General features: G+C 37.6%; 2 protein-coding genes and 1 non-coding gene across 9 annotated transcripts in view; 1 reads left to right on the top strand and 2 right to left on the bottom strand.

Moving 5' to 3' along the window:
• LOC136418563 (homologous-pairing protein 2 homolog) overlaps positions 1–3,921 on the top strand; it is a 62,873-nt gene extending 58,952 nt beyond the window's left edge. For 2 of the 5 annotated variants that reach the window (XM_066404665.1, XM_066404670.1), the window contains exons 2-4: positions 2,435–2,605; positions 3,401–3,667; positions 3,717–3,921. In XM_066404665.1, the coding sequence (XP_066260762.1) occupies positions 2,435–2,605; positions 3,401–3,667; positions 3,717–3,899 (621 nt within the window). In that variant the 3' untranslated portion in view covers positions 3,900–3,921. Of the gene's footprint in view, positions 1–645; positions 808–1,481; positions 1,696–2,434; positions 2,606–3,400; positions 3,668–3,716 lie in introns of those variants that run through there. The other 3 variants (XM_066404668.1, XM_066404669.1, XM_066404666.1) reach the window with 3 other exon arrangements.
• The window catches only part of sona (sol narae), a 29,149-nt gene extending 2,512 nt beyond the window's left edge, over positions 1–26,637 (bottom strand). For 2 of the 3 annotated variants that reach the window (XM_066404657.1, XM_066404659.1), the window contains exons 1-12: positions 26,111–26,637; positions 19,793–19,869; positions 15,017–15,080; positions 10,731–11,047; positions 6,016–6,105; positions 4,243–4,495; positions 3,923–4,185; positions 2,245–2,387; positions 1,827–1,882; positions 525–651; positions 298–462; positions 84–210 (exon numbers count right to left, since the gene is read on the bottom strand). In XM_066404657.1, the coding sequence (XP_066260754.1) occupies positions 84–210; positions 298–462; positions 525–651; positions 1,827–1,882; positions 2,245–2,387; positions 3,923–4,185; positions 4,243–4,495; positions 6,016–6,105; positions 10,731–11,047; positions 15,017–15,080; positions 19,793–19,855 (1,668 nt within the window). In that variant the 5' untranslated portion in view covers positions 19,856–19,869; positions 26,111–26,637. Of the gene's footprint in view, positions 1–83; positions 211–297; positions 463–524; positions 652–1,826; positions 1,883–2,080; positions 2,134–2,244; positions 2,388–3,922; positions 4,186–4,242; positions 4,496–6,015; positions 6,106–10,730; positions 11,048–15,016; positions 15,081–19,792; positions 19,870–26,110 lie in introns of all 3 variants that reach the window. The other variant, XM_066404658.1, reaches the window with a different exon arrangement.
• On the bottom strand, positions 9,563–9,635 carry TRNAF-GAA (transfer RNA phenylalanine (anticodon GAA)). The gene has a single exon. It is a non-coding gene; the product is annotated as a tRNA-Phe (tRNA).
• Positions 26,638–27,870: the final 1,233 nt, after the last annotated feature.

Below are 27,870 nucleotides of genomic sequence, written 5' to 3'. Positions count from 1 at the left end.
TCTGAAATGAGAAGGAGTGTCATTGTTTGTTCCGAACTCACTAACTGACTTGCTGAATTACTCTTAACTCTTCGTCCACTTACAAAGCAAGCGCTGGTGCCCCTATCCCTCCGACATTGCGCATCTAACGTCAAAAGTTTCCCGGGCAGCACCCGGGGCAGACTGTCGTCCTCGTGGGGAGCGTTATAGAGACACGTGGCAGTGTCTCCACTGAAACACAACATTGTCCCATGGTAAATAGAAGATTTATTTTTTGCAAAAAAAAGTTTAAATTAGATGGCCCCCTGGATCACTTACTTTAAGAAATGATGAAAACTGGCCACACTGCATGATGACCACCTGAATCCTCGTTCCGTGTGCCTCAAATCTGACATAATAAATCCGTCGGTCCATTGACATTTCTCAGCCCCCGGCCCTCCCAGGTAGGAAGGAGGCGGACTGCCATCGTGCACCGCACCTAACCTAAATTCCTCTCTCGGTTAACTACTCACTCTTTCTCCTCCCAGTAAAAGCTAACAACTCACAGATGGCCCACCTCGTGGGCAGCTACAATAATGCCGCTGAAACCGCCAGTGTCCTCAATTATGGCGACGGAGTTGACCTTTTCGAGCCGCTTGTTGACTACGCAAGCGCCGCCGACGTAAGCGAATCCTAAAAGTGGGCAAGGAGGCTAAAGCCGCGAGTCGTTTTAGGTAAAAATATTGTCCCCTTCACCGATTGGCCGAAAGCCGCCCTACACCGCCACCTGGTGGAGAGTGGAAGAAGCGTACATGGTGTTAGTGAGCTCTATTAGAACGGTGTTGGAGTGTAAGTTATTATTAGGCCTTTATTTGCTTTTTTTTGGGTTAGATGTGTGTGTGGAGTGGGGGAATTGTTCAATGGAGTGGTAATAAAGTAAATGAAAGATTACCAAGAAGTGAATCGGTACCTAAACCTGAGATAAATTAATTTAAAGTTTTTTTTTTCGAAACAGTTGCAACACAAATCTAAATATTTTAGGGAAAAGGATCTTCTTTCTAATAGGGACGAAGTTTTTGATATGTGAAGAATTCGCTTCAAAACGAACCTGCTACGTTCGATTCGTTCTTGATCATTGGTGTACACAAACCAAGTAACAAATAAGCACGTGACTAATGCACAGGCGCAATCAGAAATGTCCCGGGTTAATTTTTTTCACACGTTTTTACCTTTATCAATGAGCTCTAAAGCAATAATTTAATTTTATTATATTAATTAATTTGATGAATTAAGTTCATTTAATTAAATTTAACTAAAAAGCTCTTAAGTAACTAAACTCAAAAACAACAATTGTTTTGGTTAACTTACTGTAAGTAATAGATATGATGATCATTTTCATATAATTATTTTAAACGATTGAAATAGAGAATTCTATTTATAAATATTAGAGGTGCATTCAGAAGTTCAAATCGAGCAAATTTACTTTAGAAACCAAAGTCAAAACAAATTTTTTTACAGGATATTTGATACAGATCTCCCTATCAATTTAAATTCAAGTTCAAACCGAACAAGTTTTCTTATTTAACAATTTTTTCGTAAATCTGTTAAGATTTTATAGATAAGGAAAAGGGAATCTCATCCGGATACCCATGTAAGTGATGACATCGTGCCGGTGGTCGTGAATGGAGAATAGGAATGTAATTTATACATAGAAATTCTACGAAGTGATGCTACTAGGTGAGTGCCTCAACACGATCTATAGAGTCAGGCTGATGCGAAGGAAACAGTAAATACAGAGATCATAGAGGTACAGCGTGCGATAAATAGAACATTATTTGAGGGTTTGGATCCGCCTGAAAATGTTGTACCTGCAGTACCGCGATTGCATTGGTCGTTAGCGTATGCCCTTCTACACATGTCTAGTCTGCAAAATAAGGGAAAAGGTTTGTTTATTTCGTCGCTTTGGCGGGGACAAAAAAAATGTTGCAAGTTAGTAAAGGTTATGTCTCCGTTACTGTCCCACCCTTCAGCGGATATATTTACACCCCGCGCCTTTGCCATCGCAAACAAATCCATAAAATAAATAAATAATGAAAAACGGAATCTTTGAGACAACTATTACCGGCTGTTCCTTTGGTGCAGCGGCCCCCTTTGCGTCTTCTGCACATGTCGTACCTAAATTTGCAACAATAAGCCGATTAATACCGAGACTATGATGGGCCCTTTATGAATCTCTCTTCGGGACCTGTTAAACAGATGAAGTAAACACGATAGTAGATAACTTACTTGGTGATGGCCACCGCAATATCGTAGACTGGAAGTCTTCGTTCCCTGAAGAGATATTTGCCCATATCTGTCAAAGCTGCGGCAGAATCGATAGCGTCGCGACCTACTCGGTTTCTTTCCAAATAGGGCGTCGCGTCTCTACCCTAAAATACCACGCATTCATAATGAAATGTATAAAATTCTATTTCAGGTGATGGCGGCGGAAACGATCCGGCTGTTTCTGGAGGACAATCAGAGGCCCTACACGGTAGGCGCAATCCAGAATGGCGTCAAGGGCTTGGAAAAGCGTGCAGTAGAAAAGGGGCTAGAAGAGTTGATGGGCAAAGGGTTGATTGAGGAGAAGATTTACGGGAAACTAAAGGTAAGCAATACGATAGTAGTTGTCTAAGTATGTGCAGCCATTTTCGTGATTAAATTAAATAGGTGTCCGTCAAACGTTCGATTGGTAAAACAGGTGAACACATAAATTGGTAAATTTTCTTATCCATTTATTCCATAATTTGGCTTTGACCCCTATTTAAAAAATGCTGGCTTCAAATATCGGGAATTTCGGAGGCTATCAATTCTATTGCCAGATACAATGTTATTCTATGTAATAATCTACGTTCCCTATGTACGTTAATCTATGTTGTCGTATGATACTTCAGACATTTACCAGTGTCGAATAGAAAGCTCAGGGAATGAGTTTTCTTTGCCGAAGCAACTCTTGAAGTCGCGTTTATGCCTCTAATTTGAGTTAATTCGATGGCTGAGGTTGATTCCGCATCTTACACGATATTTTTAATTAGTCAGATTTAATTTTTAATTATTATAAGTAAAAGTCCACGTATGGAATGAATGGATAAAAAACTTACCCATTTGTTAACAGAGTGACGTTAAAAAAATCTACAGAGTACTTGTTTCTGGAGCTCCACCTGAGGATCTTGGTAACTATGAAAGATTCGAGGTCGGTTAAAATGAGGCAAACTTGTGCAATTTGGAGGTATCCCCACGGTTGAGTTTCAGAATCGGACATCCTGTATATAATAAATATTCAATTCAACCCAAGAGTAGGTTTACTAGTTGATACCTTAGTGCAAAATTGCAATGCATTTATTGCCACGCATCATTGTCTTCGAGTGTGCATAACCACCTTAAGAATTGCCAACTTTTTCAGGTTTATTTCCTAAGAAAAGATTGTAAAAAATCTGCGAAACAACTTAATGACGATTTGTTGGATATTCAACGTCACATAAACGACCTAACATCTAAGATTAAGGACAATCAGGGTAAAATCAAAGCCAGTGAAGAGAAATTTGCCAAAGTCCGAGAAAAACTGACCGTCGCGGAAGCGTGCGCGAAAAAAATCCAACTGCAAGAAGAAGTGAAGAATATCAAAGATGCTTTAAAGGAATTCGATGGGATTGATCCCGTTAGACCTTATGTGAGCTGATCCTGGCCGTACAGTGCTGGAATTATTGAAGATGTTTCAGGTGAAGTTTGAAGTGCAGCAGGATTACGAGAAATATTTGGTATTGTACAGAAAGCGCAAACGCCTTTGTCGAGACATGCTGGACGCAATTTTCGAAAACTATCCGAAATCGAAAGAGCACCTTTACAGAGATATCGGAATCGAAACTGATGAGAGTGCCGGTTTTCATATAGAAACTCTTTGAATCGAATAAACATTCGTACTCACTCGACTGATTATAATTCCAGCGATCGACACCCGTATTTTTGGCCCTTTGAGTAGCTTGTAACGCAAGTCCACCCCGTTCCAGAAGGAGATAAAGTAGCGCTTTATTTGCAGATTGTCCCCGCCATGTAGCCTATAGCCATCGTAGTCAACTATGACCAGAATTTCCGGATAAATTGTGTAGGGAGCGTCGCGTTTACGGCGCCTGTGCGACGCCGATGGGTTGCGCTTGTAACGTTTCGCCAAATGGTCAGGCTCCATCAATGCTGAAAATTTACATTATCTCAAATAAAAAGGCAATAAGGTCATCGAGCTGAACTCACCATAATCGCTCAACGTGTCCTCATCTTTATTTTTCCGTCTGATCACTATATGATGGTGCGCGGCGATTTCCTCGTCCTCATTGTCTTTCCGAATTGGCAAACCAGTATCTATTGCCACTTCTGCACTGAGGGCACCATCGTCATCCAGGAAAACCTCGTCGTCAGCCGAAGAAAGTTTGTGATTAGTTTTGACAGTTGGACGTAGGCGACTAGGCACTGGACGGATCACCAAGTGTGACCCTATTGATCCTTCCTAAAAAGATACATATCTTTAAGAAGTTCAAATAAAATAAAAAATTTTACGTTTTCTTTTTAAATTAACATTTCATCAATATCATCATCAAATTTTTTGTGGGATGTTGGAAATTTAGTCTTTGATAGTTCCGAGTTCTCTTAATAGAAAAATCCATTAGGGTCATATTGGGAGAACTAGATGGCCAATTAAAAAACATACCCAAATGGTACATTGATCTTTCGGGGATTAAAAACGTCAACGAAATATGCAATAAAAATAAAATATTCTGGGATGTCTCTTGACGTTGCGATTTTGAATTTCTAAGAATTCGGTTCCTGGAATTGTTTTGAAAATGCAGAATATTTTAGAATTGTATTTTCTTGAATTGTGAACCTCTAGTTGCGATTTTTATCGGCGATGATTGACAGGAAGTAATAAACATTTTCCTATGAATGGGAAAACATTAAAAATATCCATCTAAAAAAAGCACATTATTATTCGCTTTGGATGGTGATTTAATGGTTATATGAATAGTAACTTCAATGCCATTATTTACATTCAACAATGTGGTGCTTACTCTTATTTAAATCAAGAGGACTTAACTCGGCTCGTCGAGGGGGCTTGTGCGCTATATCGAAACGCTAGAAATTTTTATTACATATCGTTAGAGTTGCGTCGTACAAAACCGTGTAATTGCAGATTTCACTATTGGGCAAAAAGGAGGCGGTTTTCGGCCCCGGTTACTTTTGACTGACGGTAATTAATCCTCATTAATTACGGTCTGCGAGGAGGATTGCGCCGACTTTGCCGCAGATGATCTGCTGTGACTTGAACTAATTCCCCAAAAGACACCGCAATGTGGACTAGAGCACACCTTTGTTCTATACACCCAATCAAGGCCGTCCGTGCACTTGTTAGATAATGCGAGAGGTGAAATAGTAGCAATTACCTTACCGAGAAAACGAAAGGGACGCCCATAAAGTTCCACTGAACCAAAACCGAAATCGAGCGTTCGACATAAATTCTCCCGCTTCCGTAATGGCCGATTTGCATTCGAAATAATTATTATTAACGGAGGTTTAATTGTCTCAGTCAAGTTGAATTATTTGTTAGTGAAGCGTGTTGCAACGCCGCTTTTTCGCGTACTCAACCGTGCACACAATCCAAAAGCACTGAATTTGGAGGTCTCGGAGGCCCCCCGAAGAGGCAACCTTATTCTCAATTAACCAGCACCGTAGAAATTTACGAAGAAATATTGCTCTCACGTGATAATCACCAGCCGCAATTTACATTTTAGAACACAGTTTTTGATGAAGTAAATTAGTCCCTAGGAATTTAACTGCGATAAATATGTTTTACGGCTTATAATAATTCGTCAAAAGCGCCTTTGCGTCACCACGATTTCAAGTTTTTGGAGCGCTCGACCCCGCAACTTTTATGACAATACGATTAGTATCATTAAGGCGGCGATTTTCTGAGAACCTTGCGAATTTTTCAGTGTGTTTTGTCAGAAATGGATATTTCTTTATACGACTTACCAGAACGAAGTCCCCCCCCTCGTTCCTCATCAAAATGGCGGCCTGGTTTTCTTCGTCCTGATAGAGGTCGCCTATGTCTTCATTGTTTGTCTGAAAATTAAAGGGAGAATTCCATCGCTCAGTATAGTAATTTTAACGTAAAAGAATCTGGAATAGAGAGGTAGTTTTGAATGCAGTAAAGCTCGGAAGTGTATAGGGAAAAAAGTTGCCGCCATTGTTTATTTTCAAGTTCGGTGTAACCTGAAATGTCAACATTCTACACAGGCACAGAAAAAAAATTTAACGTCCGGTTAAGCAATTTTTTCCTCAGACGATCACGCGCTGCCTTGCTGAAACAAGTTTTTTGCACTTTTTTCATCTTTACAACAACGACAATTCGGCGCTTAGGTATGGAATTGTCAGAGATCCGGTTTCCGACAAAGGTCCGGACCACGCCCGATAATAGTTGGATTTTGTTTGCGGATGTAGTGCGTATGTTGCTTGTTATTTAACGAACTATTCGATCGTAATCGGCATATAACGGGTTTGATCCGGCCTCAAATACCACACGAATTTAATTAATTTATTGTTTTATCGGATTAAAATTACGATTAACCCCCCATTTGCATCACTTTTCCTTCAGTTTGGAGCTAAATTCAACCTTAAAGTCTACCATCTTGATGTCAGAAAAGTTTAATGGTTTGATAAAAGTAATACATTTCAACTTATTAAAAAGTGACAGTAGCGGAATTTGGTATAAGAATGAGATTGGAAATCTACCAAATGCCAAATTTTAATACGCATGTGCTGAATCGTTAACCTCATTATGTTAAATTATTGACGCAAGAATGCAGTACATGCGCACTACAATTTGATATTTGCTTGATTTGCAACATTACTTGTGTGAAATTTGATATCAGCATCCGCCATTTATGGAGCAGCAAAATAATTGATTTCCACGGCACTGCCTGATTTTTACAGGGTGTCTTATTTAGATGTACCCACTAATGTACGTTATGGCGTACTTTTATTTGAAACAGCGCAGTTTTTAAACTCGTAATAAAAACTAACGGGCACTGCGATTATTATTCATCAATTTCACAGCGTGTTTAGGCTGACATTATATTTTGGCTCTCAGAGCTTACTAAATCGTTGCAGTGGTTCTATGTCGGTAGTACCCCTAAAGCGATTTCATACGCAGTTTAGCAAAGGTCAATATGTTAAACCGACAAATAATAAATAATATACACGAAACCGCAGAATCTTTACGTTGAAATTACTTAATAAACCGTAAATGTCAATGGGTCGTACCGCGGGAAGGTACGCGATGCGCTATTGCCACATAACACGATGAAGATTTGGTTTATGTGCTGGATAGAACTATTAAATTTGTCTTGTTTTTATCCTTTTCATGAACCTTTGGGGAACACGACAATGGGTTGCATTAATGAATTTTGAAATTGTAAAGGAGAATTGAGAGTTTCAAATTAAGAAACAATCAGTAGCGCAGGCCGTTATTAGACGTAGGTATAAATTTTTGATATCCAAAATGCTAAGGTCAGATATTCTCCCGATTTTTTTCAGTTTAATTCTCTCTCTCTCTCTCTTTCTCGCACGCCACTGAATTTTTATAAAGAATTTTGAAAATTTTATAGATTTTAATGGGAATTTCGAACGTTCAAAGAAACAATCAGTGGTGTAGTTTGTCTGTGGCGCAGTAAGATACGCGATGCGCCATTGCCATACAAGACGATGAAGTATTGTTGTATTTATCTGCTGGACAGATTCGTAAACACAATGTAAAACTATTAACCGGTGCGAATCTGGGTCAGTTTCGGTAGAATTTTAATGACCGGCGGGTACTACCGCAACGCGTCGTCAGCTGATGCTACTTTCACTCTCCACTGATCTGACGTTGGCACGCCAGTGACGTCACTTGGATTATAAACCCGTGTTTCCCATTATCTTCATTCAAACGTGTATTTAAAAATTGATATTATTAAAAAACTTCGATCTTGTTTAACTCAGGAAATTGAGCCGCTCACCTGGCAGTACCAGTACCGAGCTTTAATGCATTATTTATTAAATTGTGCGTTGCACGGAGCAGAATTCATTGGGCCCATTCGCAGTCAGGAAGGAAATCGAGTATCGTAATATAATGACCGCTTGCGTAACACAACTCGTAGCTCGTATCTTTACACTTCAGCAAGTTTAGGAGTTCAGGTAGTTGCTGCAAAAAATTCGTTTCACTATAAATTTGTAGGAAAACGTGAGATATTCGCCAGGGCAGGCGGCCGTCGGTAATATAATTAAAGGTTCTCCAGTCTTGTTTAGTTCGGAAAATTGAAGCAGTACCGCTACCGTGCTTTAATGTACTACTTATTTCAATTATTAAATTGTGCGTTGTACCGAATAGGATTCATCCGACCCATTCTCAGTTATGATAAGTGAGCTTCTAAAACTATGAGTAATAATAAGTAACAGTTACGTAAAATATCGGAAACAAAAGTAAATAACGCGATAATTATGTCGTCTAATCGAGCGTGTTACGTCTTAAGTCGCGCTTACGCAACGCATATTACTCGACTGAAATCTGAACGAAATATTTTCTTCTGGCCTGATCGTTTGCGGTCGCTTTTTGGGTTGAGGTTAGTCGCAACAGCGACTCACATTGTCGCTGTTCCTCGTCAATTTCGTCACATTTTTCCAGTCCGCACTATTTGACAATTACATCGATAACAGAAATTATTATCGGTTACTTTGTGGACAACGATCGATTAATTACATAGTTGTAAACATATTCAAATAGTCCGTGTTCAAACGCCTTAGGGCAAAACTAGTCAGTTACGAAATTGTTTTCCCGCGTAAGGACGCTTACTTGTCAGTTTTCAGTATCTGCTACCTGCGCGGAAAGTAAACGGATTGATATTTGAAGAGGTCGAATTAGCGTAAATAAATTTGTGGTGACGTCAGTACGAAAGTAAAAGTGATTTTTTAAAATTCGTTTAGTCGCTACATTGTTCGAACTACGTAAAATTCCGATTAGATCTGTGCAAATATAAACCCGGAAGTTGTCGCTAAGCCAACGAGTAAATCCACCCATATTGAACATATCTCATAAACTTCACGACGCCAACGAATTTTCCCTTCAAAACTCGCGTAACTAGGTGAAATTGATACACATTATTATGGTTATTGTATAGTGTGCACACGGCATTATTACGTGATGGCGGCGTATTGATATAGAAAACTTTCTTCTTTCACTGGGGGCATCGTTGCGCCGCAGTTACTTAACCTGCAATCAAATAAATGAGTTTGCATAGGAGAAAGGGAAGATTTCGCAGGTTTACTGGTTGATCTACATCCCGTATACCGATTTCTAGTTAACTGAAAAGCAGCAGATGAGGCGGTTTTAGTTTTTCTCATTACGTGTCAAAATAAAAGAAAAACACATTTGAGCTGCTTCACATTTAAGTAAAAAAAGTAATAATGAAATGTTATGTTACTCGCTGATCTAAATGTAACAACCAGAAAGTTTCGAAAGTAAAAAATCATTTAAAAAAAAATCTGCCGAAACCCGGGATTGAACCAGGGACCTTTAGATCTTCAGTCTAACGCTCTCCCAACTGAGCTATTTCGGCCCTGTCGTCACCTCGACCTAAGCCGCACTTGAACACAAGAGACGATCGATCCCAAGATTATTGGAATTAGCGATTGTATTGATATCAGTCAGTAGTACCAAACAGAACGGACTCTTTCGTTCGCTTGATAAAAAAATGCTACGTGTAATTAGCGATTGTGGCCTTTCTATCAGGATGTTTTCAGTTCCTAATTCAAAGGTGCGCCAAAGTCGGCTTTTGTTTGAGCAGTTTTTTAGTGCGAATGTGTCAGAAAAGGATGCTGCCATGTTTGTTTTTCAATTACCTTTAATACACACTTGAAGCAGAACACCGAAATTACATTAGTTACGCAATGTATCAGCAGCACTAGAACCGAAATTAGTTTCACTTCTTTTGTTGTAGTTCGCGTTCATGAGACTTAAAAAACAATAATAATTGAAACTCACTTGAAAAACGCCCGTTTTTCTCTCAAGGATCGGACAAACGATTCTGCTGAGAACATAAGAGGCCGATTTTTATGTCGCTTAATGATGTACATTACATAATCTAAATATTGTATATCTAATGGACAGCGGCTATTAAAGTCTCATTTTGCTGTCTCTTGTGTTAATTTACATAACGATGAGAGGCGCTTTACGATTTTATTCAAACGAATCGACGGTCCTGGGTGAACGTAAATAATTTAACGTTAAATATTTTTAAAATGAACGTAGATTAATGATGTAACTGAAATATGTTACAAAACTTGTTTTTTTCACGATTTGTCCATTTTTTAAATTTTTTCGCGGTTTTTCAAAATCCACAGTTTTTTTACGTTTTTTTTTTTGTAATTTTCGATTTTTTTCACGATTTTTGAAAATTTTGAAACGTTTTCACAACTTTGCAAATTTTTTTATTTTTTGACCAAAAACGGCAACTTTTTTGCCACTTGTAACTTTCACTGTTTCGAAGCTAACAGTGCTAGACACACCTAACTAAAACAACTTGTATATCTTCTTAACACCTACTAACAATGAGGTCTGTCGCTTCGCAAATGAATACTAAATGGGACATGTGCAGTACGAGTATGCAATTTATTAGGAACTTATCCCGGAAAAGAGAACGACATCGGCTCACCTCCGGATGTTCCACGTACTCCACTCCGTGCTGCGCTGTGGCGTTCGGCTCCACAGTGAATACTTTGAGTTTGCCCTTCTTGAACAGGCCCTCAGTGGGCACTAGGCTTAGGTTAAAGGGCTGTCCAAAAGCGCGAAGTCGCACTTTGGTCGTTGCCTCGACTCCCCTTTCGTCATGCGTGACATTACTGTCGAACTTCCATGGATTGCTGCGCTTGCCCGATGACTCTTTGTCAGCTGTCAAGGAGTTGACGTTGGAGCTGGCGCCGACGCTGCGCCTCCTGACGTGGTGTACAGGAATCACCTCGTAGTCGGGCACTAAAAAGCACGAAAAACAACATGAAATGAAAAGTAGTATAGATCTTCTATTCAATGAAAAGTAGTGGCGAAGGTCAGTGGAGAAAATGGTGACCTTATTTGAAGGGGGAATACCGTTAGGAGAGTGAAAAACAAATCGCCGGCCGATAATTACGCGACCCGTTACGTAACCTTTATGTTGATCATGGCTTTGACGGACGCCATTTTGATTCGCCCACTTGAAAGCGTTGCATAAGAGGATGTTATTGGTTGCATGCATTTGCCTTGGCAGTGACTTTAAATCAGAGATCGCCTTCTTCATTTACATAATCTCGCGGGCTTTAACTGGAGACAAAGTCATGTCAATCGGAAGTTAAATATTCAGAACTAGCAACTTTGGCATATTTTTAAAACGTGATAATAATTTTTGAGGGTTTAAAACTATCTGAATGGATAAATTCGTCCGAATTTATTCGATAGAAATTATTCGAATGGAATTTATTTGAATGCCATGAGTTTCCACTAATTAAATGAATTAGCACCAGTGCGAGCGAGGACATGCGTTCACATTTGCAACATTTTGTGTATTACTAAAAAAGAACAAAAATCAGTCACACCGCTTGATTTTAGGCGGTTTGCGGTAATGACAATGAAAACCATTATTGCATTCCATTATTAGTGACCCGGGCCTTGGGCGATTAACACACTGTTACTTAATCGGCGACCTAAATACACTACCAGAAATGAAACAAAGTCATAACCTATTAAGCTCTCTTTACATGTGAATTGCTTGTTGACATTGACGTTTCAATCGACACCGAATACAATTAGGAATCGATGACGTACGGCCGCTATTGATCTATTATTGCATTGTATGCTTTATTTATGTGGATCAGGAAGCCATAAAATAGAAATGTGATACGCAGGCCCACACGTGCTTCCTCATACGTACACCACTGGCAAACATTATTTAATTAACATTTAAGATTAAAAAACACTTAACGTTTGTGGCATTTACAGATTGGATTAATGCGCAGGCCGAACTCGTTGCTCTTCACATCTTTGCTAAGATCTTCACCAGTCGCATTATGTATTTGTTCGTCAACAATTTTCTTGCCTAATGTCATGACGTCAAGTAGTAAAATTAAACGCATGCGTAGTCGCTCGACCTGGAGCATTTATGGATTTTATTAGGTTTTGTTTCTACCGCATTTAATGACTTACGTATTCCTTACATTTATGTGATTGCAAAACGCGACAACTGTTTCGATATGACACCGATTTGTTATCATTATTAGACAAAAACCAAAACCATGCGACCTAATAAACGGCGTTGCCCAAGTTCACCTCGCAGGTCAAAACAGTTAAACCGGGTCATGTCGAATTTAAGATTACGCGTGCAGGGGATCGAAAAACTGACTCAGTTTGCCAAAGACGTTTCAAAATTGTATCAAAAAGTAATCAGAAACGGTTATTTATCTGATAAATTACAATATGAAAATATAGCAATACATATTCGAATTTAATGAAGACAACCACGGTCACATGACGTCAAATCTTTCTCGCATTGCATATCCAATAATAATTAGGCACTCGATTTTTAATTGGGCTCAGATATTACTGCCGATCTTCTATTTGAAGTGAGGTGTTCGTAATTTCTTTTTTCTTATATAACATGAATTCTGCAATTTTTAGTTGGCCCCCCACCATTCCAGATATGACTCCAATGGATTTTCCTATTTGAAGAACTATCAAAAACAAAGTTGGCCGCATGGCAACTTTTTTCTCATTCGTCTTCTAAATGTTCATTAATGATCCAAAAAATTTCAGCTGCCTGCTTAGTTTTCTCCAAGAAATTCAATGCTAAGATTTCTTTTTACGCGTCTTACAGTATGGGTGCGGCGCTCACGTGCTCATTCACTTTTTTTGCAGCAAAAAATAGCAGAAACAATACTATGTAGGTCTGCAATTACACATGCACCCGATTTAACTGTTAAGTACGGCCGAGGCATGTGTCACGCTAAGTTGTTCGTTCAGATCTATTATATGAGATTTGTTAGATTATTTGCAATTCAACCGCGCATTGTTCCAATTTGCGCAACGACATTTCGCTAGAAGAAGGAAACTACAAGACGTTTGGTCTGTATAGTATACACGGCATCTGATTTCGATGAGTCCACTCTTGCTGTCTTCGAAACAGTGAGAGTTACAAAGTTGATTAAATGGGAAAAAAATGACATTATCGAATATACTAAATGTACTGACCATGGGGAACAATTCCGTAATAGATTTTCTATAGCAACCTATCAGTTTTCAAGTAAACTCACACAACAGAAGTTCCAATTTTCAAACACTATTTTCTTTATGTGCGAGATGCTAAAACTCTCCTTTTTCATATAAAATACTCTACATATTATTACAATTTTTTAATACACTACTTCTTAGGATCGCTTTATCGAGAGTAATTTCTATTTTCTATCTCTTAGTTTTAGACTCATTTTAGGATTTATAACAGCACATTTCCAATTGTTTTAAATTTTTGACATGGTTTTCTTTAACACCTCAAAACTCGATATTTTTCCAAAGGACACCCAGTACATTATTTCTTTTTTCAAACCAAAAATCCAATAGTTTCAGCTTTTCAATACATTCCGACGCGTACGTAACTCTATCAGTTTTCGAGATATTCCATTTTTAACTCCAACTAATCAGTAGTTGAATAAATTTTTAATTCTTCTTCGTCGAATGCCTTTAATGTCACTCAGAATTTTTTCAAGACCGACTCAGATGTTACCATTACAGGACGTTATCCTAACATCTGTATTTACTTTAATTTAGTTATGCGCATAGGAGAGATTACGCCTCTAATCGATCAATAAATAAATATACAAATATGTAGTTCATGAGGTCTAATCTAGAAATATTAAATAATAACTTCGAGTTCCAAAACAGAGACTAGATATTACAAAAGGGATTATAAAATAAAGTGTAAATACACATGTAAATAAAGAAATGCAAGTCATGTTTGAACGTGTTATGAGCGACATTTGATATGCCGTAAACGACGTTTCAAATGGTTCTTTGGTTTTTGAGACATTTATTGCCTCAGAATTTCAACTTTCAAATTCAATTCAATTCTTTATTAAGTTTTCTCCTCTCTAACATGCGTTCATATTATACTAAGGTGACATTTTTACTGTCGTTTTTATGTGATATTTCAAAAGTGCTTTTCATTTCTCAAAGCTCAACGCATCATTTGCGATAATTTTTTTATTATTTTTTCATCAATTATTATTTTATCATCAATATTTTTTGGTGTTTTTTTTTGTAAAGTTAGTCTGTGGTTGTTTTCTCAGTAAGAAGGTCCATTGGTGTCATATCAGGAGAACAAGGTGGCCAAATAAAAAAATGCACCAGTGATACTTTGATCTTTTGGGGATAAAAAGTGCTAATGTGTTTAAATTTTGTTTTGATTAGACTTAAAGGTTTTTAAATATTTTCGATTGAATATTTTGACTTCTTTGAATATGTTTGACGTAAAATCTCCAAAAGTTTATATTTAATCGATTTGGTAACCTTCACCGTTTCAGAAATAGTAACAATAGGTCCACCTAAATGAGATACCCCGAATATCGCCGATAGCGATATAAACAGTTCACTGTTTGGATCTGAATAATCAACTTTGCGGAAAAAACATCGCGGATAAATTATCACGCCCCCTGTCAACGTTACAATCGATTCTTGGCAATTAGTCTTTTTCTAATTTAGTTAAAACTATTTAGGACCACGCGGCCACATTTAAAGCAACATTTCGTCTATCCACAATAATTAAGCAATTAAGCGTGACTTAATTAAGAAGTCGATATCAATCTCGGTCGTGCGTCCATTATTGTTTCAATGTGGGCCAAAAATCCGAGTTGCGCAATTTTCACGGTTTGTCGAGCGGCGATTGTTTTCGAATTTAAGTCACATTGAAATTGTTGTACTTACCCAAATGATGACTGTCCACGTGGAAGGTGCTGCGCAGCTCCTCCAGGGTCATGTGTCTGTGAACCTGCGTAAAAAGTAATGGTTACTACAGATAGGTGGAGTAATAGCGCATGAAATATGGGTCGTTAAAGCAGTGCTTTTAGTATAAGTAAAATTTCCTATATAATAATAATAATAATAATAATAATAATGAGAAAACGCTCATTATGGCGGTCGCTATGATAATAATTCACGGTTTTTGCCTCGGCGCGATCAAGGAAACTGTCACCCGGGAATTTTCACGCCAGCTTTAGATAAAAGCACGCGGCCGGTTGGAGCAATGAGGAATCAATAAATTGCCTTTAAGGTTAAATATTGTTGTGTTCTCTTTTTTGCGGTTAATTCCTTCGATTTATATCACACAAGCAACAATAAAGCTCAAGAGGTAAAAGTTAGCGCTCTCAAACGGAGGCAGTTTGCAATCGAAATAATCCGAATTACTGCTGAGATCGAATCAGCCTTGACATGGTTTTCACACTACATATCTGAGACTTTGCTCGAACAGAAGATTTATTTCGTGCGAGAAATAGCTTAAGTCTCTTTACCGCCTGATAAGCAAAAACACCCTGTAGAGATGCTAAGCCGTGCGCATTAACATTTACGCACAATCGGCTCTTCATCTCGCTGGCATTTGCATACTCAGTTCAGGTTGTTTGTTGTTTCGGTCATCCTTGCACCATCGGAAGCCCTCGTCATTTTTACCGGCTTAACGTTGCAATTACATTGTTCTTTCACCGAGTAGTCCTTCACACATCTCTGATCGAGGCGAGGTTGCGATGACTTCCTTTGCGCATTTTTCGGAAAAATCTTCTCGGACCTCGAAGAATCAAGGCGAAACTTGTTGCTTCCGCTATGCACGAACAAACACCCCACTTGACCTTTTACCTTCGCCGTCTCGACCTTCAATGCGGTGATGTTCATCGGGGTGGTGAGCATCATCGACAAGACACTTGTTCTTCCTCATCTACGGTGATGACGATATGCTAATGCAGGCCTTGAGGATTCGACGTTTTTGCGGAAAATAAACCTTAATTTATCGAGATAAATAATAAATTCAATGCGAGTTTAATCTGGTGACAAATGGATATTTTTCCACTTCAAAGTGATGTGATACGGAGATTTGCATTCGTTTAACATATACATAAAATATAACTCAGTTACTTAACAAAATGTAAAAAAAAGGCCGTTAAATCTTATTATTGGCAAAATTAGCAAACCCGGCGGGATTTGCTCATGATTATACTTCTAAATTAAGTAAATCGCGGCGTGGTGGACGCTGAAACGCAGATGAACAGATTGTGTGAAAGAATCCCTACATGTCTTGCAAAATATTTATTTTTCGTAGATAAACACGTGTGGCACCTTGCACCTCCCGAGTGCCGAAGATAGAAAGTTCGAAAAATATTCTCGATGTTGTCTTCGACTTTTTAAAACATTTTCTGACTTTTTGTTCGTCAAACCTTTTGACCAAATTGGATTTTTTCCGGAAAATTAAATTTTACAAATTACATTGAAAAAAATATGCGGACACTAGAGGACTGCGGAATATGCATGTCACATGGGACACATTTGACCTGGACTCCCTGGACGGTAGGAGAATTGATAAACATACTAATATGATTATTGATTGAGCCTCAGATTATATATAGGGTGTCCGGAAGTTAGTGGACCAAAAAGAAATGGTGGATTATGTGGTCGAAACTTATAAACATATGCCCTAAAACACCTTCCAGGGCAGCTACAGCTCTAAAGGAGGAGCCATGGTAAAGGTTTTTTTGCAACAACGGGGAAACGGTAGCAGTCAAAATAATCAAATTTGAAGTATTAAAGTAACTTAATACGTTGAAGAAGCTGATATCTCCCATTTTGCAAAATATCAACCAGATGAGTGCGTTTTGGGAGCGCCTGAGAAGAATTTGCTAAAACTTTTTTTGACACCTTTTTCCAATAGTTTAAAGACAAATCATGAAATTCAAACTACTTTTCACGAAAAAGATATTCTTGATTGACATCTCTAGGGTGCACCGTTTTCGAATTAACATGATTTGAAAATTTCGTGTCTAATTTGATCATTATAGTTTAAAATATCGATATTTTAAACGCCGAGCTCAACTATGTGTTTAGGAAAATGGAAATATTTTTGAAAATTTATTAAAGTAACATGTAATATTGGTGATTATAAAATTGTATTAAAAAAAAATACAGCAAAATCTTCCTCAGACCCTCCACCCCAAATTCCCCGCTTTTGGTTGACATTTTACAAAACGGGGCATATCAACTTCTTCAACGTGTCTGTTTACCTTAATAGTCCAAATTTAGTGATTTTAACTACTGCCGTTTTGCCGTTATTGCAAAAAAACCTTTACCATAACTCCCCTGAAAGATTCTTGAGCACATTTTTATAAACATTTTTTTTTAAATTTTTGGACCATATAATCTACCATTTCTTTTTGGTCCACTAATTTCCGTACACCCTGTATGACACGCAGGTTCTTACATAGGAAATATACTTACAAGTTTCTTCTTTACTCAATATTGTCGAAAAAATGCCTTTATATGACGTACATAGGTTAAGTATACAAAGTGTTATTTAAGTATGTAGTCAAACTTGAATGGGTGATTCTTTAAGTGATTTTAAAACGGAAAAAAAAGTTTACATAACTATAGGTCTGGTAATGCTTCGTTTCCAAAATACAGGGTGTCAAACCTTTTTTTTTTTAATCATTTTTTTGTAAATAATCTTAAATTCTGAAGCTGATTTTGTTGAAATTTAACAGTATGATTTATGGTTATTATTGTTATTTATGCACCACTGACTTTTAGTTTGTTTTTTTTTTGCATTAAGTAACTAAAAATATAGCTTGATGCGAAAACATTCAAGAGACAAAAAAGGCAATTTTCTGCCAAATTTCAACCAAATCGGCTAAAAGATTATTAATATTTTTACGAAAAAACTATTTTTAAAAAAGTTTTGACACCCTGTATCTTGAAAACGAAGCATTACCTGACCTATATTTATGTCAACTTTTTGTCTTAGAATCGCTCAAAAAATCACCCCTTAAAGTTTGGCCTACTTAAATAACACCCTGTATAGAAAGCAACATGCTGCATTCGGACCTTTATACTATGGGCGCCCTTTTGCAGGATTTTTCACCAAAAATTTGAGGAGAGAAAAAGCTATTTTCACGAGCAGTGCATTCTGGTATCTTCACACTTCGAGTAGCCCTGCGCCCAGTTCTTGATAGAGAAAGACCCACGATGACTAGACTGTCATGTTACAGGTTCATATGGCTGATTTATATGAAAACCCTGGCCAGCCTCCTTGCAACAGGCCTGCATCGGTAGCGCCTTCAGAGGGGTGATTGTAGGAACAAGAAGGTACGAACATACGTGTTGTCAGGTGTGACTTTTTAAAAACAATTTGACCTTCTGCAGCAGTTAAGAAAGAAGATAAAATAATCGAGTAATTTATTGTGAAACAAAGGTTAATAGCACTCGTCGGAGGGGTTTTAAAGCATTGCAACAATAAAACAAAACGTTTCTTATTGAAGCCAATTAAAAATGTACACACGTTGGGCGTGGCCTCGCGGGGCTCATTATTATTATTAGTCACTCGGTTGCACTTAATGACATAACTGTTTCTAGATATGTAAGTACGGGTATAAATGGAATATATTATGTAGGTATATTGGAAAAATGCTGGTTATATAATAATCTCAGGTGTTGCGCAATTAATAGTGCCTGGTTAGCAAGTGTCCGCAGTGCGCTCTTCACCAGCCTTGAAACACATACTAGACTTTTTTTTTAAATATCAGGTCTAAGCTTGTTACATTTGAGAGAAATTGTCACATCGACGTTAGGTGAATGTCAAATGTTATGCCAATGTCAAATGTCAATGTCAAAAAAAAAACGCAAGACCGTCGTTGCCGGAATTCGTTTACTGCCATCAGTTGTCGCAAAAAAACCGCTGTTAGATTAAACATTCGACACGCTTTAGCATAATATCTATATTAAAATTCCACCAGAAACATTTAACGTTAAACTGGAAAATTAAGAATTGTTTTATAATAACGAGTATATTTTTTATTCGCAGTTTGATACCTGTATTACCCATATACGAGCAAGAAACCACCAAAAAACAACTAGCGATTTGATCATTCTCGGTAATTGCTGGAGCAAAATCGCGTCTATTGAGCAATCGAACCAATGACGACTGCATGTATAATGATAATGAGTACGTAAAGCCACTTTAAGATTGTTATCCAATTACTAACAGCAATTAGGGATAATCGGTCCAGCATTGAACCAGCGTACGTTAGACGAATTAAAGAAATTACTGAAATTTCGTTTATCTACCTCCTCCAGTCGAATTGATTTGGAAGAAAAGTGAAGTGCGCTTTCCTGACGCGTTCAGTTTCCAAAATCGCTTTTATTTTCAAGCTCCAGTGCAATAAGGAATGTTTACTAAGAAATTTCAATTAAAAGTCAATATTTTGAAATTAAACCGGGAATCTGGCGTAAAGCTCCGTAAACCATTTTTACATAATCTCCATGCGGTTAAACAAGACCAACATCAAATGTAAATCACGGATGCGTAATTTTTTAATCGAACTATCGCTCGACCGCACATCTGGAGTTGGTTTTAAGGCGTGAATATGTCGAAAAAAATCTATGGAATCAGTAAGTGTTCATTCAGCTCTAACCTGAACTAACTCGGAAAATATCGGACCAGCTTACCTCAAATGTGGCGGCGTGGTCCAGAAAGAAGAGGAAGGACATTAGGAGGATCCTGGCGGCCATCGCTGTTGTTAATCCTACAACAAAAATGTCTATATTAATCAATCAAAAGGAGAGAATGCGAGCTGGCAGGAAAAGATGATTGAAGCGTATGAAGTCATTTAGGGCATGTTAATTTTATTGTTCTGCGATTTGCGCACTAGTTAATTAATGTAATTTGTCGTTGGACCGATCAGATTGAATCACATTAATTATTATAATTATACATCGTTTTCCGTTGTTGCCAATTTTCAAACGGAGTTAATAACTGCGGAATGCTAGAGGTGATGAAATTCTACGGTTTGGAATTTAGAAGCATTTTACCCGAACTTGGGTCACCCAGTGCGAATACTAGTTTATGCGTCTTTAACTCCTTTACCTTGATATCGACAGTAAACATTCTTCACAGAAACTTTCGGATGTTGAGTTAATGTTGAGTTTTTTGTATGTGTAAGTTGGCAATTCCAAGCACGCCCTCTGTTGACAAACAGTAACGATTCATCATTGCAAATTGGACAGAGACCTTAGAAGCAGTCTTTCATTCGTTTTCATTTACAAGTGATTTTTTTATATAACACCGGATTGGCCCCGTAAGAAATTACGGATAATTTCAGAAAATAACACATTTACAATCGAATTTTTTTAATTAAAATGAAATAGATAGCTAGAAGTTCTTTAATTAAAAATAATTCATTGAAAATTAATTTAAAAAAAAAATGTATTTAGAAAAATCTTTTCCACCATCGGTCGAAACACCTGCTCAGGTTGCGTAACGGAAACTAAAAATAGGTAATAACTCACGTTCCGGGAACCATAAAATGACAATCTATTTTATGGCGGTTTTAAAGAAAAAAAATGGCGAAATTTGGAGTTACGGACGAGGCTCTGCGTGATGACCAACAGGTGGGGTCATTAGTTATTCAACTAAAATTATAAAAATAGCCTGAGTAGTAAATACCATATATTACGGATTTGGCCGGGAGGATTAATTAACATCCAAAACTGACTGACACTATCGGGCAATTTATTATCTCTAACTGGCAAATAACCATTCAGGTTCGAGACACGTTTGCATGTAAATGACCGTCTCTGATAAATACCCAAACTTGTCAGCGAGGATGTAAGTTTTTCTACACGATAAATCGAGGAAAAAATTAATTCTGCATTGTTGCAAAACATGTCAATATACAATAATTAATAAATTACATAATCGGGGACGGAAATTCTCGTAATTCCGTCGCGAAACTATCTTCAAAACCCATTCCGAACGGTTCTTTCCTGCTGGAGCAGAACGCGTATCCCAAGTGTTGTGTTTGAAGCCTTGCGATTTTACCTTCAAGGGGTAATTAACTAGCTCTAAAGAGACCGATTAAACAGAAAACGCCATAACAAAACCGGCATAATAGCGGAGATATTATTTTTGAGGCGATTTACTAATTAACGATTTTCAATAATCTATTTTTAATTATATGATGAGAGACCTTGTCTCTCAATTGTCGTCGCAGCTGCTTCAGCGTGACCACAAAGATCTTCAACATCACGTATTTCGTTGGAGTCTATCATGTTCTTCATTGGGCTCCATACATAAAAATCAAGGGGTGTTAGATTAGGCGAGCGCGGAGGCCATAGAACAAGACCGCCACGGCAGGCAATGATTTTCATACGCTAGCGACCTAAACGATTACTTTACGGCACTCAGAAAAATGCCGAAATTAACCTGGGACTTCAGATCGTAGTAAAGCTAAACAGAAAATAATTGTAACAGCTCGATCCGCGTTATGTAAATCGAGCCGAGGTAACGCAGCAATGCGAGAAAGTTGTCACCACTCCGTTGTTGTTGTCTTGTCGGTCGTTGCGCAACTTTAATGTAGGTCCATTCTGCTCTCCTACAACTAACCTACATAATTAAATGACTGCGTTTACAGACCTGATCAGTGCTAATTGATTATCTTATCCTGTGCGGTTTTGCGAAGTTTAGTTATGGACTTATTTTTAGTAATCTTTACGGGCCTAATTGGCCGTGCAACTGGCTTTATGAAATATTGGGGAAATTGCGAGAAAACCATCAGAAAAAAATCCTGCCGAGTTTCTGGTACCGAACTCGGGTAGAAATGTTTTTTTTTGCAGAATTATCAGAAATTCGTAGAATATGTGTTGGAAGGATTGTTTTGATATCCAGTAATAACGTGAAAGCTACGTAAGAGCTTTTTCGATGCGTGACAGTCAAGGATGGAAAAAAAAACAATTTTTAATGGAATAATAATGAGACACGAAAAAAAGCCGAAAACTTATTGAGAAATTCGTAGTCTAAAAACCATGGGAAAAAATGCAGAAAATATTGCGTGTTTGTTTCTTGGTAACATTCATCACCTTCACTTTTATCATCAACACGATCATTCATCAAATTTGCTTATTTTAAGACAGCATTGTCTAAGCGTCCGGTTAAATTTCAATGGACCTAAAACTATTGCCCATAAATCCACATAAAGATTCAATAGAAATCGTTATCTGAGATATTTATTGGGACCCCCTGTGAAATTAAGGACCTCATAACTGGGATATGCGGATTTCCTTAAAATATTGTGAAACCAATGGAAACAAGCGCAGTGTTACTAATTGAGTTCGTTAGGCGCATAATTATTGCAAAACTTGTAATAGTTATCTGGCCAGGCATACACATCGAGTAAGTTAAGGCCCCAAAAAGAGTTGGCAGTTTCTATTCAGCATCTATGCAGCAGTTGCTGCATTGAAGCGGTGTCGGTTACTGATGGCGTAAGAGGGCAGTTTCGACATTCGGCTCTCGCAGACATTTTTGCTGAAAACGCAAACTACCTTTGATTAATTGCCGTACAATCACGATTTATTATTATTAAATTTCGGATCTCAGTGTTGTCCGTTACCTAATAAATGCCAAACTGATGTGTAAACCGATAAATTGGTTGCATAAAAAAGTCGCCTCCTTGTGCGCAGAATCGTCCGTTGACGTACAATCGCCTTTTGTTTTTTTCATTTGGAACAAAAGATTAAGGCGATTGAACCTCCAGTGAGACGACCCGATCTTCCGCGAATCGATCGCTAATTTACCAAACCAGTTTCATTCATGATCAATAATTCATGCTGGGCATTGCTTCAATGCTCTTTTTTTCAAACTTCTTAGCTGAACGGTTCAATTTAATGGAGTCGTTAGACTTTGATTTATCTCATCAGTTTTTGGGAGCGTGTTGCACTCTAAAGTCCCTAATCAAGTTGAACTTTAACTCACAATCGGCCGAATTTCCCAACGATATTGATCCTAATCTGTTGCCCCATCAGGTGTCTGTTTTTGTTTGGCAATTAATCGATACTATAGAGGAAAAAATCGATTCGCTGTGCCCGCTTGATTTTTATGCAACGAAAAACTTTCGCGATTCGGCACGTAACACATTTCATTTTTATTTTGGGTCCCCAAGTTTTTCGCAAAAGTTCCTTCTAAGGTCGCGCTCTGATCTTATTTCTATAAATGAGCCATTACTCCTCTTGGCTCAGAATTTATAGCACTCGCTAAACATTATCCTTCAATTACTAATACTGAATCAAATTTGTTCGTCCAAGATAAACGGGCAGATAAGGATACTCATGTATTTTGGATTTGTACGTATTTGTTTTCCTCTTGCATTTAATCGTCTGATTAGACGCAATAACAATTCGTTAAACAGCTCCTGTCCTCTGCAATTCCAATTTTTTTAAATCCCATGTAAAATTATTATCCTGACTTTTAAAGCGGATGAATGAAGAAATGTGAATGACGAATAAAAAAAAATGACTAGTGAAAAAAATGATGAAGAAAAAAAGTGACAAATGAAAAAACCACGAATGGAAAAAAATCGAGAATGAAAAAAATTATGGATAAAAAGAATTAAAGTTATCTCACACGTATATACGGCTCGATTAAATAAGGAACATTTGCAATTTCAAATCGATTTTGTAGCTCTCACTGTTTCGAAGGTTGCAATAGTGGGCACAACCAAATAAGAGAACCAGTATAAACTTCATATTTATTTGTTTGTTAGGGGAAAGCATGTTGAATAAGATGTTGAATGAATTACTGAGATCTCATGCTAAAACATGATCTCTGGCAACGCTGTTGTTAGCTGACCAAATAGACAGATCCAACGATCTAGGAACCGTAAAGAGCGTTAATTTTTTTTTTTTTTTTTTGACCCTGTGGATAAAATCTAAGGAAATGAGCCCCTTAGGCCTAACTCGGCATCTCATCAGACATCTTCTAACTTGGCAAAATACTTCTCTCGTTAAGGCATAATTGGTCCCCATTTAACCACGTTGCACATCCAACTGTTTATCTTCACGGTGAGTGTCGATTTTGGCACAACTGGCGCACTCCCAACTTATTTTATTTTCTTTTATAACAGAAAATGACGATAAGTGCAAAGAATCGCAAAGTCCAAAAAAACTCAGAAGTTTTATTCGTAAAGCGCAATCTCGTTGCCAAATCGCTTCTTTAACGGTCAATTTAATCCTGCTACAAAATCGGATTTTTTTTAGATTTTGACTGCCTCGTTGGGATTTGGCAATCACCGTTAGTGGTGACACGACGTGATTCGGACCCACTCAATAATCGTCTTTTCTTATGCGTATCTTTTTTAACCAGCGACAATAAAACGTGGACAATAAAATAAATCTTAAAAGCGTACACGTTGTGCAAGTCGAATTTTATAATTCGTTAAGATGACATTACGATATTAATCGTTCGTAGAAGAATAATAACTGTAAACTGAAACCAATAACAATGGATTAGCAATAAATTACATCATTCAGACTTTAATATTCAGTCGATTATTTACCGTTCATAGTGCGCGTGCATTATCAATTATGCGGTTTTACTTTTAAGGCATTATTGAAAATATATCGCCTTTTGGACTTTTATGTAGTGACATAACGTCACAGCATGATTCCGTCTGCGCTCTATCAACATTATGTAATTTTACTAACAACTAATACATGTTTCATATTTGTTGCATACAGCGGAGCCAGTATAATGTCGTTATTTGTTTACAATGTGCTGCTTATCTCTCTTTAACTTCACCACTTTTAGATGGAAAAGAGTAGCTGAAAATGAGCAACATGTCGAGGGGTCTACCTTTAAAAATAACGAAGTTAGGAGTTTTCTCGAATTGCGCTATTAATACTCCGAAATTGACTTTACCGAAGTCTTAGTTAGAAAAAAATAGCTGGAAACGAGTACCATGTCGAGGGGTTTATCTTTAAAAATAACTAAGTTAGGAATTTTCTCGAATTGCGCTATCATTACTTCTAAATTGATTTTAACGACATTTTAATTAGAAAAAAGTAGCTGAAAATGAGTACTTTGTCGAGGAGTTTACCATTAAAAATAACTAAGTTAGGAATTTTCTCGAACTGCATTGTCGGTACTCCGAAATTAACTTCACCAACATCTTAGTTAGAAACAAGTAGCTGAAAATTAGTTCTTTGTCGAGGAGTTTACCATCAAAAATAACTAAGTTAGGAATTTTCTCCAAGCTCCTTATCGACACTTTGAAATTGACTTCACCGACGTCTTAGTTAGACAAAAGTAGCTGAAAATGAATACCATGTCGAGGGGTTTACCTTTAAAAATAACGAAGTTAAGAATTTTTTCGAATTGTGTTATCAAAACTTCGAAATTGACTTTAACGATGTTTCAGTTAGAAAAAAGCAGCTGAAAACGAGTATCCTGTCGAGGGCGTCTGCCTTTAAAAATAGCAAAGTTGCGAATTTCCTCGAGCTGCGCTATCGATACTTCGTAATTAACTTCTCCGACGTTTTAGAAAAAAGTACCTGAAAATGAGTACCATATCGAGGGGCCTGCCTTTAAAAATAACGAAATAAGGAATTTTCTCGAATTACGTTATCGATCATTTGAAATTAGCTTCGCCAACGTCTTTTAATTTAAAAAAAAATTAGCTGACAAGTACCGTGCCATTTAGATCATTCAATTAAGGAAAGATTCATACGTATGATCTTTGCGCAGAGGCGGGAAGAGTATATATTTTCGTATTTCAGGACCATCGTAGGCAAGTAGATGTTTGTACCGATATGAAGACTTGAGATTTCTAAAGTGTCAATCAAGGACTTCTACAAATCCAACGAATTGAAGTGTCTGAGCAAATTAATCGTTTGTGCATCATTGATTTCACAACGATCAAACACTGGTAGTTAAAAATCAAAATAATTTTTAATTGTTAACATCACTAGGAAAGGAGCTATTCTGAGGCAACTCACCAAATAAACTTGTCGTGAAACGTGGTTTTGGATCTGATTGAAGAAGTTCGACAAATCCCAACAATCTTCGCACAATTGATGACTACTTATCAAAATAGGGAGAATTTCAGCTATGCGGAGACACTAATCACTACATAAATCAACACTTCCGATCTGTCTGTCCGACATTGATCCACGAACTGTCATATTCTTTAGCAATTCTCAATCCCGGCTCAAAATTCAATTGTAACTTTTCTAACTTAAAATTGAAAAAATGTATGTATTTATATATGGAGAGAAATAGGAAGTAAGAAGAGGGATATAGGAGAGGAGGAAAAATGAGGAGAGTCGACCTCTGACCGCGTGCGTCCAGGTCCGAATCAGTACTGAGAACTGACCGTTGCCGAATTTTTTAAGTCTTTAAAAGTCAAAAGCGGCCGTGAGTGAAGAAAAAACAACTGCTGTGAAAGATAAAACAAAAGACAGTCAACGCTCGCGCGAAAAACGAATGGCGCGCGCCGGCTCTGCGCTCAGCCAATTCTGATCAGCGCGTTTCACGGCTGACTCGACCAGCCGAGAGGGAAAGTTAAGGGGCCAAAGAGGGGAAGTGCGAGAAACATGGTACCGGTTGGTGTGAGAGGTACCACTCGTTTTGGTGCCCATAAGCGCATTTCATATTTGACGCTTGTGTCATTTTTCACATTAATAAAAGTGTAGGAATCAGTCCTCAAAGTGAAAACTTGATATTCGCATAAATCATTAATTAACCATCAAACATAAAGTAGCTGCTCTCCATACATTTAACATCTTGATTTTTGACAGTTTTAAGAAGTGAAGCTAATTCGCGATAAAAGGAAGAATCCGTACACTACCGGGAACTGCATATCGTCAACTGTATATCAATATTCAATATTGCCGCTTGAAATTGAACCTTTTTTGCGATTTCCTGGGTTGGAGTATGTTCGATATCCTTGGATGTAAGGTTTTTTTATATTGTTAACAGCATCGCCGTTCGAAAAGTTCGAAGAACCGATCGCTACCCCAGCAATCAGCTAAATTTTTTACTGAACGGCTGGAAGCACTCAAAGATCACACGCAGTACAAATAAAATTCGCTGTTCGATACCTTCCAACATTTACTTGTTAAGAATTTTTTGTTTTATTTTTAGGTATCAAACGATAGATCGTGACTGTTTGAGATTCGAAGCAAAAACAACGTCGGGTCTCATTGAAATATATGTATCCGACAGGCAACGTGTTATGCCAATAGTTGTACAACTGTTGATTCTGTTGAAGCCGGCTAATGAATAGTGTTAAATCTGACCATCTTGATGACTAAAAAAAAAAAGCCGAAGCTTTTTCGATACAAATTTGGCGGAAAATTCTGTAACCATATAGATTTGCTTTTATTCCATTATTATTAATTTAGACTTACATGAGTAACGAGTATTGTTACACTGGCTTCCCCCATATCTTGTCTATGTCCGCATAATATTGCGGTTTTGAACCAAGTGAAAGGAAAATGTTACACCGCTGGTTCTGGGTTACGTATTCCGCCACGACATGGCAACGTCGCTGTGCGCTATTGAACAAAATGATTTGGCCAATTTGCAATAATAAAAATTTAAAAATGGCACTAAAGAAAATTGGATAAGATTCATACATACATATGTATATATTGACATAATGGTGAAGGTGAATTATACACGTCCAGTGTGGTTCGAATGAATAAGAGCTTCTTTTCAGCGAAAATATGAATTCTGTATACAAATGGCAGGTAAA

The sequence above is a fragment of the Euwallacea similis genome, chromosome 35, assembly GCF_039881205.1.
Source record: "Euwallacea similis isolate ESF13 chromosome 35, ESF131.1, whole genome shotgun sequence".
NCBI lineage: Eukaryota > Metazoa > Arthropoda > Insecta > Coleoptera > Curculionidae > Euwallacea > Euwallacea similis.
This window is presented reverse-complemented; position numbering and strand designations above follow the sequence as displayed.